Raw genomic sequence first — 10,584 nt, forward strand, 5'->3', positions numbered from 1 at the left:
AATCAGGTCAGCCCCTCCGGAGGGGGTTGTCTTCAGCTGCCACATCGGTCATCCCTTGAGGCCTGTGTCCTGGCTCGGTCCGATTTGAGCCGAAGAGGCCCCTCCACTTCGGCCCGCGCCTCCGGAACCTACTTTCTAGCATGGTAGGCCGAAGAGTCCAATTTGGCCTTGGAGTCTCCTGGGGTGGTGAGAGAGCTAGTCCGAGCCTTGCAGCTCCGAGCCGATAGGTTGCTTGTACGTTCCCTCAGCCTTGCTAAGTTCTTCAGTGGGGCCTTTGCCACGGTCATTCAAATAAGTTTCTAATCTATAAATCTTCATTAAGTCACATACCTTGGTAACTCACTCTCCTTCTTCTTCTTAGCATGCCCTTGAGATTGGCTGCATGCATGAGAGGATCATAATACTTTTGAGGTGCATCTCGAAACTCGGGGAGAGGGTGGAGGGCACCAAGCAGCTGACCAAGGAAGGTCAAGAACAGGGCAGAGGCCGCCAAGCAGCTGACCAAGGAGAGGGCAAAGGCCACCGAAGACAAGGTTGAGTTGGCAAAAGCCAACGCCTCGGCTGTGTAGGTTTAGGCGATAATTAAGGAGAGCTACCTGTCTGCAGCCAGAGTGGCCTTAAAAGTCGCCGAGCAGAAAGTCACGAAGCTTTCCGCGAAGCTAGTCCAGGCGGAGCGGAATGCCACTAAGGCCTAGAAGTTTGCTAGCCGAGCTGAGGAAAAGTCACCAAGGCCTAGAAACTCGTCATCCGAGCCGAGCAGAAAGCTAGTAGAGCGGTTGAAGAGTACCACGCCTCTGAGGAGCTCCAAGAGGAGACCTTGGAGAATGGGACTGATGCCTTCGAAAAGGGCTTCAAGGAATGTCGAGCTCAGGCTCAGCGGATCTTCTTAAGGTTGGATTCTCCGGCCTTGACGACGACAATGATGGCGACGACGGCACAAGCGGAGGCAACAAAGATGGTAACGTCGATGGTGGTGGCAAAGGCGACGACCTCGACATCAGCAAACACAGTGAGGTGGGGGCCAACTCCGACAAAGGCAAAGGAGTTGATTCAAGGAAATACCCTCCTTATCCTGAATCTTTGCCTTGATGTTGTGGATCATGTCCGAGGAGTAGGCCTCTAGGGTGAAGGTTCTGCCGGCAAGGGTCTTCATGAAGATCCCCATCTTGCAAGGTCGGATCGAAAACTCTTCTTTTCAACCAAAGAAAACTAGGTATTTGACAAGTCAGGCGATGGCGATGAAGGCGAGGAATGAAGTCCCACCTTTTTACCTTTTTTCTTGTTTTTTTTCTTGCTCGAATAAATCAAGCTCAATGTATTTTTTTTGTTCGGCCTCTACTGAGGTCAATATAAAAATCCAAAACTAATAAAAGCATAAAGTACCTGACTTCGACTGTTGTCATTATTGTCTCTTTTTCTTGCTTGAGTTTAGGTCGTCATCCCAAGCTTCAACCTTCTTATAGCTCTTTTCGCTCAGCTTCTACTAAGGTCAATGGGCATACTAAGAGCCCAGGTCAATGTTTATACTAAAAGATAATAAAAAGTAAAGAATTTTCTAAAGTACCTGACTCCAGCCTTTACTTGTGTTGTTTATCTATTGGTTTGAGTTTGGGTCGTTGCGCCGAACTCTTCCCCTTATGTTTAATTTTGTCCAAGAAGAAGTAGCATGGAGTTTGGGTCGTTGCGTCGAGTGAGCTTAGCTGAAGGAGGTCCCGGGATGGCCCAAGACGTCTACTTAGTTGTTGATCTTCTCTGAAGTCCTACTATAATGAAATTCTGAATGAGCTCGGTTGAAGGAGGTCCTGGGTTGGCCCGGGGTGTCTCCTTAGTTGTTGATCTTCTTTAGAGTCTTGCTCGAGAGAAATTCTGAGTGAGCTTGACTGAAGGAGGTCTTGGGTTGGCCCGAGGCCTCTCCTTAGTTGTTGATCTTCACTGGAGTCCTGTTTTAGAGAAATTTTGAGTGAGTTCGATTGAAAGAGGTTTCGGGTTAGCCCGGGGCATCTTCTTAGTTGTTGATTATCTTTGGAATCCTGCTCTAAAGGAATTCTGAGCTCGACTGAAGGAGGTCTCTGGTTGGCCTGAGGCATCTCCTTAGTTGTTGATCTTCTTCGGAGTCCTGCTCCAGAGAAATTCTAAGTGAGCTCAGCTGAAAGAGGTCTCAAGTTGGCATGAGGCATCTTCTTAGTTGTTAATCTTCTTCGGAGAGAAGTTCTGAGTGAGCTTGACTAAAGGAGGCCCCATGCATCCTAAGGTGGCCCAAGTCGAATATATTCATCATAGTCATCCGATCTGAAAAAAAAAACACAATCAAGAGAATTCTTATTGAAAATAAGATCGGACTATAATATGCCTTATTGATAATTGATGCGGAGGTTAGCGGAGTTCCAAGTTTGTAGGATCGGAGCATCGTGGAGATGCTCTAGTCTATATATGCCTAGTCGCATTGTTTTAGTTATCCAGTATGGGCCTTCCCAATTCGAACTCAAGCTCTCCTAGTCGTGACACTTCGATATTTCTCAAGATGAGGTTACCAGGTTGGAAGAGCTTGCCTTTGACCCTAGAGTTATAGTATCGGGCCGCTTTCCTCTAGTATGTCGCTAGGCATACTTAAGATTGTGCCCTAATTTCTTCCAACATATCGAGGTTAGCTCGGAGCCAATCTGAGTTCATTGGTTGTTGAAGCTTTCTACATGGTATGATGGAAGTCCAATCTCCGGTGGGATCACCGCCTCTGCTCCTAGGTGAGGTTAAACGGCAACTCTCTGGTGGGAATCCGATGTGTTGTGCAGTATGCCTATAGGACATTGTATAGCTCTTCAGCCCATAACCTTTTTACTTGGTCAAGCCTTGCTTTCAACCTCTGTAGGATAGTCTGATTGGTCACCTTAGCCTCCTCATTGGTTTGTGGGTGTGCCACCAAGATGAATTGGTGGGCGTTCCCGATTTCGGAGCAAAACTCCTTGAATTAGGTATTGTCGAATTGACGTCTATTATTTGTAACGATCACTCGAGGGAGTCTGAACTAGCAAATTATGGCCTTCCAAACTAAGTCTCGAGCCTTTCCCTCGGTAATCCGGACCAGTAGCTCGGCTTCTGCCTACTTGGTGAAGTAGTTCACTATCACAAAGAGAAACTTGTACTGCCCTATTGCCAACGGAAAGGGTCTGAGGATGTCGATTTTCCACTGTGTAAATATTCAGGGGATGCTGATCGACCTCAACAGTACGGCCCGCCATCATTCGATGCTCGCATGTCATTGACATCAGTTGCACTTTTTAATGAGGTGGTTGCATCCTTTTGCAAGGTTAGCCAGTGGTATCCCTGGTGCAGGACCCTGCAGGTCAGAGATCTGCCCCCAGATGATTGCCACAAATGTCCTCATGCACCTCCCGAAGTGCATAATTTACTTTGGTTGTGTTGGCACAAGTATGGCGCATCCCAAGCAAGAAAATACAAGAAACTGCAGTGAAAACAACAGAGGGGTCGACTCATGCTGATCTGGGGTCAACCCCTGAAGAGTTGGGATCGACTCATCCAGAGCTGAAGTCAACCCCAGAATTGGGCAGCTAGGAGTTGTGGCCTTTTCTCTAGTACCAATCTATTGTCGTAGAAATCAGACCGAGGTTGGAGCGTAGCTCGAAGAACCCTGGGATCGGCTAGAGACAAGCTAAGCATGTTAGTTGAGGTGTCGAGCGCTAGTCTCCTTTGGAAACAATCTGTAATAAGTCTGCTTGTCGAAGACTTTTCGACGGGCAACCCTCTGATGCCTAAGTTAGAACAAATAGGCAACAATATGGAAGAGAGAGAATTTTAGTGAAGAGTAATTTTGATATTGCGTAGTGCGTATTATTGTGTACTTGAGGTCCCCTAGACTACTCCTTTATATAGAGGAGCCAATTTTGTTGTTACCTGGGTCGACACACACCAGTGGTCAAGTGGTGGTCAATAGTATGGCCTCAATGTGGGCAGCATACAATACTGTCCGCGCGCCGGATGCAGGACTGTTGTAATGGTTAGTTGCTATCACGACGGCCGATTGCCAGGACTATCAGTTCTTGTTGGCACGTGTCAATTGGTTCCTCAGTCAGAGACAAAATTGTTCACCTCAGTCGATCAGCTCCTCGGCTAGGCTGAAGTTTTTTTGCTTAGGTTTATATCGAGGTTGTCGATGTCAGTCTGGACTGAGGTCGAGGTGTCTAATATTTTCTCCATCAGTAGAAAATAAAATTATGGAAGCAAAGATTAGTATAGAATATTTCTTTCTTCTAGTTGGCCTTCATCTCGGCCTTCTCGACTTAGCCTTTGCAGGTCGGCCTTCTCACCTCAACCTTCTTAGGTTGGCCTTCTCAAGTTGGTATTCTCACCGTGGCCTTTTCAGATCAGCCTTTTCACATCAGCCTTCTCTGGTGGGCCTTTTTAGGTCGGCCTACTAGTTAGCTTTAGGAGCTCAACCTTTGAAAGCTCAGCCTTTAGGAGTGGGCCTTCTCACCTTGGCCTTCTCGGGTTAGGCTTCTAATCTCGACCTTCTTAGGTCGGTCTTCTCACCTCAACCTTATCAAGTTGGCCTTCTCACCTCGGCCTTGGACTTTATCTTGGCCTTGGACTTCACCTCAGCCTTGGATTTTACCTCGACCTTGGCTCACCTTGGTCTCGGAGTTCACCTCGGTCTTAGAATTCACCTCGATCTCCACCTCAGACTTCATCTCGATCTTAACCTTCACCTCAGCCTTAGCAGCTTATTGACATGCTAACCTGCTAAAAGAAGAAGAGCAGAATGATGGATAAGGGCTTGAGAACCTTTTACCATGAGAGCTTTGAGCTATGAGAGCTTCTAGCTATGGGAGCTTCTGGCTATGAGAGCTCCTCTTTTGGGGTCCCTTGACCCTCTTTTTATAGGCATGGGAGTCATGATCCATTACAATTTGAGGCGGATGGCAATTTAGGGATGAGCCATAACTTCTTTCTTATGAGTCTTAACCATTTTTCTATTTCTCCATTGTCTTAAGTGCAAAGCTATAACCGCCCAAAATTCAAATATTTTCAAAATTGTTTGTCACGTGTCCATCCATAGTAGGAGAGTCTGTTTTATGCCCTACTAGAGAGTATCCAAAATTTAATCAAAATATAAACAACATAGAACTAGCCTGCCTTAAACCTGGCTCAACCCAACTAATACCATTCTAAATGATAATTTCATCAACTCGTGATTGTTTCTCTTAATTAAGTGATCAGAGAAATATTGGACACTTCGACCTCAAGCCAGACCATCCTCCTTAACCTCGGACCTAAACTGAGGTGAACGACTTCAGTCCCAGTTGAGGAGCCATAACCAAGGAGCTAATTAGTCGAGGAGAACAATCAGAAGTGTCAATGACTGACGACCCTAACAACCTAAGCCCTGGCAGCCTGCAGCCTTGGCAGCACTACAGTCTACACCCGACCAACGTTGCACGCTGCCCACGTGGACTTACCTCACACCGTAGTCATACTACCGGCCGTTATCTGGCCATCAGTGCACGCTACATCAGCCTAGATAACGATAAAACATGTTCTTCTATATAAAAAGACAGTCCGGGGGGTCTTAGGTATGTTATTCATTTCTAACAGAAAACTACATTGTTGAAATATCTTCCGTCCATATTGTTAGCTCTTTGTTCTGACTTAGGCATCGAAAGGGCCTCTGCCGGAAACTTTTCGGCAAGTAGACTTCTTGCAGGCTATCTCTAAAAGAGGCCAGTGCCCGACCCCTTAATCATCTTGCTGAGCTCATCTCCAACCGATCTTAAGATCATCTGAGTGCACTTCGACCTCGGTCCAAATTTGATGGCAATATAAACAATGTAGAACTGGCATGTCTTGAACTTGGCTCAACCCAACTAATGCCATTCTAAATGATAACTTCATCAACTCATGATCGTTTCTCTTAACTAAAAAGAGTTCGCCAAGCCCGACCCACTTCTTTTAGGAAAATGAGCAACTGAATGCGGCAGATCACTCTCAGCTCTCGTGATAGGTCCTACTCATTCTGAAGTACAAAAAAAATTAAAAAAGAGAGAATAAGAATGGAAGCCCGTTGATAAGGGCCAAAAGTTTGAAGCCAAACGAAACGCTTCACCACCTGATCACCCTGGAAGAATTCCCTGCAAAGCTCCTCTCCTCATCACCTCAGCCTTTTCCGACCCTCCGTACAACCCACGACAACGACGTCGAATCTCTCCCCCCCCCTTCTCTCTGTCCATTCACCGTTCCTATCTCCTTCATCCCAAGCTGAGACCACTCCCTATATAAATCCAAACCACCCAAAACCTCTTAAACCCTAAACCCAAACCTCTCCTCCTCATACCACTTCCAGAGAACAACTTAAAAGGAAGCAAACAAAGAAAATGCCGTCAGAAACTGGAGAAGGACGTCGGCGGCCGGCGGAGGGGCTGGCGGAGGAGGAGGCGGCGGTGGAGCGGGGGAGGGAGCGGTGCCCCCGGTGCAACTCCCGGGACACCAAGTTCTGCTACTACAACAACTACAACACCTCCCAGCCCCGCCACTTCTGCCGCTCCTGCCGCCGCTACTGGACCCTCGGCGGTTCACTTCGCAACGTCCCCATCGGCGGCTCCTCCCGCAAGCGTCTCCGACCCTCCCCTGCCGCCGCCGTCGCCGTCGCCGTCACCTCAGCCGCCGCCGCCGCCGCAGTCCGTTCCCTCCGCCCTCTCTCGTCTCTCGCCTCGCCAGCGCCTTCCTTGGACCTCCCTGCCACCACCTCGGCCCCCTCTGCCTTCGGCTCGTTCCTTCCCGGCCCGGTCTCGGCCGGGTTCTTGGCGCTCGGTGAGCCGTTCCTGGGGCGCCGGACCGGGTTCGAGCTCGGGCTCGGGCTGGGGCTCCGATCTGGACCTGCGGCGTCGCCGTCCATCGAGGAGCTGGGCTTCGGGCTGGGGACCACGCTGCTGTGGCCCACCGCGCTGCTGGACGAGGAGGGGGTCATCGGCGGCGGGGACGCGTGGAGGGTGGGGAGTGGTGGAACGGACTGCTTCGCTGCTCCGGCACCGGCTGCCGTTTGGCCGGATCTCGCCATTGCCGCGGCGCCCGCCGAGGGGAGCGGCAGAGCTGGAGGCGACTTGCGTTAGAGTGGCATCGTCGTGAATATTTCGGATTTGGGGGGCCTTTCCGGTTTTTGTGCCCCCTTGGGGTGGCCCACGTTTGCTTCTGATTGGTGCCTCAGGTGTACCGAAACGTTAGAAGCCCAGTTCCTCTGTTATTTTTGTAATCAAACGTTAGAAGCCTTTTCTTCGAAAAAAAGAAAAAAAAATGTTTTTGCCGTAGAAAGTGAATGATTTGGTTCATGGCAATAGAGAACAGCTAGAAAATCCTGACATGTGAAGCCAGAACGAGGGACTAAATCTATAATAGGGCGTTCGGAAATATTTCTTTTCGACCTTTTTCTTTATTAGAATATGCACATGAGCTGCACGTGGTGAGGAAAATAATATGTAGAACCTCAATAATGCAACATCTAGAGTTTGAAGCATATGTTTTTCTATCATGCATGGCGAATCCTATTTAGGTGGAGTTTTCTCCCATTTTCGTTATATCATGCTTGATATATCCAGGACGGCCCAATATATTTGGAGGCCTAAGGCGGATTCAGCGAATGAGGTCAAGGTAATGGAAAGAATTTGTCCAGGAAGAGGCTTCTCTATAAGAGAAAGTAGGGGTATTATGGAAATTTCACTCCATCTAATTAATAAAAGTCCCATCCCACCATCTTTCCTTCAAGGGAGTACCCAAGCAGCAACTGCAACATCAGCGGCCATTCAATCCCCAACCTCCCTCCTTTTCTCTCTCTACCAACCAAGAGGGGAGAGGGGAGAGGGGACCGAGAGGAGAAAATTAAAAGAATCTCCACCCTCCAAGATGTCCATCTCTAATCCCCCTATCTTTCTTCCTGATGGCCCAGCTGGATTAGGAGTAATGTGAGGGAAGGAAAACTAAGACCAAAACCAAAAAAGAGAAGGGATGAAAGATACGAGCAGCTTCAGACGTGTATCAAGCCAACCAATTCCCTCCTCTCTCTTTCTCTCTACCTAAAACAAAACTACTATCCCCAACTTCCCAAATTGCCCCTCTGCAGCCAGGAAACTCTCTCCACGTCCCTTCCATCAAGGGGGAAGACTCGCAGCCAGCTCCTGTTCCCGTTTTATATGGAGCCTTTGCTTCCTTGGTCATTAGCCCGAGGCCTTAAGCGACCGCCTCGGTCGAGCGGTCGCTTAACGCTCTGGCCGGTCTTGGATATATCTTGATCATAGCCGACATGGCAAATCCACCAATGAGAGCTCGCTATGAGATCTTCGACCAACTAGTCAAAGTCCGTCATATGGTTGACTCCAAAAATGTGTGGAGAGTCCTTCGAATTTCAAACTCTTTTTTTAATTGGCGATGACTCGGTCAGGATCGTGAATGATTTGCATAACTGCGTGGGAGGAATGCCTATTTTATAGTCTTCGAGATGCAGCATCGGGGTACGAAAAACGACCCATCCTATGCCTGATTTTCTCGGCGACGGGTACCGATCCTCACTTACACAAACAATTTCCGAGAATCCACCAGCTAAATGCTCTTGTGCTTTTTTTTATTTTCTTACGCCGCCACTCTGCTGCTCTTATAATATCTTCACTGTTTCTTGAAAGTCTGTCTGACTTAGACAACGGAGGGTTATCCATCGAACACTCTCTAGCAAGAGGATTTTTTTTATTCTTATTGTTTTAGGTTGGATCTCATGTCGGAGTGAAGGTCCAAGCATGATCTCTATCATTTAACATCACCTCTAAAGTGATCGACGTCGAAACCATCACCATCCGAGCGTAGCAGCCATCGAATCACTTTGGTAAAATTAGATTGTGATCTTCAGCCAGCCTTTATGGTCTCAACAGACAATTGTCTGAATACTCTAGCAATTCAGTTAGCTTGGCATTTATTTTTCACTAAGACCGAAAAAGTCATTCAGTCCCTCACGGGTTAAAGACTCCGCTCCTCCCTCCGATGCCGGTAGATAAATTCCAAGACCAAACCCAAAGTTTCTTAAAGGAAACTTTCAACTATTCACTTTGAATTCGAGCCGCAACCATGTTCAATAAATGCTTATTAAAATGTACATATGGATTATACCATGCAATTGGTTTGGACCTTAATTAAGGCACAGCAATCCTTGATTAATTTTTTTCTTATTTAATCTTATTTTAAAATAAAATATATTTGTTGGGGATTATAATGACTTATCCCCGGAACTGAATATCTCGTTATGAAACCATACCCAAAGACTTGGAAGTCAACACGGGTGAAGGCCATATTGTCCCACGTGTCATGCCTAATTGTGCTGCACAGCATCTTTCACTCATTGCACCTTTGCACCTTCATCAATGAATACTATTCTTGCCTATATCTTATCTAGGATCTAATCATATCTTTGAAGCCTTATACTTAGCTCTCTAGGATGCAAGCTCTAGTTCTTCTCATAATCCAATCCAATCCAATCAGAAGTTGTTTCTCATTATGACTCGAAATTATGCATCCAATATTATTAGGATATGTTTTCCAAAAATAATTAAAAAGGGTGGGGGATAATTCGATTTTTTCCCCCGCATTCTTAGCTAAAATATTTTTTTTTCACTATCTATGTAATTTTCTTTGGAAGGAAAGTTTTATACTTTTCTAAAATAATTAAAAAGACTTGTGCATGCCTAATTTTCCCAAAAGAAAAACTTTTATACTACCATATTTTTTTCTACATTTTTTTTTTTGCATGTGTAATTTTTCTTGAAAAGAAAAATAATTCTTTCTCGAATAAATAATAAGAGTCCAATCAGCATGGGAATATTTCGATTTTTCTATTTTTCTCTGTGTGTAATACAATATTTTTTTGTAAAATAATTAAGAAGAGTCTACTTGGCATGAGGATATTTAAATTTTTTTAATATTTATTCCTTTTTCCAAAATGATTAAGAAGCGTGGGTTCAGTAATGGCATGGATCATGGCTCACCCATCAGACCCCTCCAAGAACGGACCAGTGGGCTCGTATTTTTCACCAACACGGTTGGGTTCGACCACCTTTTTGAACCGCTTTTTTTAAAAAATGAAATAAAGGCGCTTCCGAGGCACTCGATCCCCTCCACAACCGTAGATCCGAGACCCGCACCTAAAAAGACGAAAGAACCCAAGAGTTTTCCAAGAATCAAGAACCAAGAATCCGATCAACTCGGGGAATTCTTCCCCTGATATAGGGGTATATCCGTCCATCCGTCGTGCCGCGCACCGAAGATTTCGAAATCTTTGGGTTTAGCAATGAAGGAGGTGTTCATCTACCAAAAGGGCCGATTCCGAGTGACCGAAGAGGTTGATCCCGACTACTACGCCCCCCCGCCGGCGCCGGCGCCGCCGGAGTCCTCTTCCCGGACGGATTTTACACCCCGGCCTCCGACGACGTCGGGCCTCCCCCTCGCCTGCCGGATAGTCGGCAGCGCTCCTCAGCCCGCCCCCCTCGCCTACCCGATTGGCAGCAGCCCTCGTCGTCCCGCCAGCCGGATCACCCCCAGAAT

At 47.0% G+C, this 10,584-nt stretch overlaps 1 protein-coding gene across 1 annotated transcript; it reads left to right on the top strand.

The window, feature by feature from the left end:
- The first annotated feature begins 6,336 nt into the window (after positions 1-6,336).
- On the top strand, positions 6,337-7,307 carry LOC113462856 (dof zinc finger protein MNB1A-like). Its single transcript, XM_026805429.2, has one exon. It carries the CDS (start codon positions 6,384-6,386, stop codon positions 7,116-7,118), a length of 735 nt encoding a protein of 244 aa, XP_026661230.1. The 5' UTR covers positions 6,337-6,383; the 3' UTR covers positions 7,119-7,307.
- The last annotated feature ends 3,277 nt before the right edge of the window (positions 7,308-10,584 follow it).

This window comes from Phoenix dactylifera, chromosome 16 (assembly GCF_009389715.1).
Source record: "Phoenix dactylifera cultivar Barhee BC4 chromosome 16, palm_55x_up_171113_PBpolish2nd_filt_p, whole genome shotgun sequence".
Taxonomy (NCBI): Eukaryota; Viridiplantae; Streptophyta; class Magnoliopsida; order Arecales; family Arecaceae; genus Phoenix; species Phoenix dactylifera.

Coding starts and splice junctions, on each gene's coding strand:
- LOC113462856 (XM_026805429.2), top strand. CDS start 6,384: ATGCCGTCAGAAACTGGAGAAGGACGTCGGCGGCCGGCGGAGGGGCTG.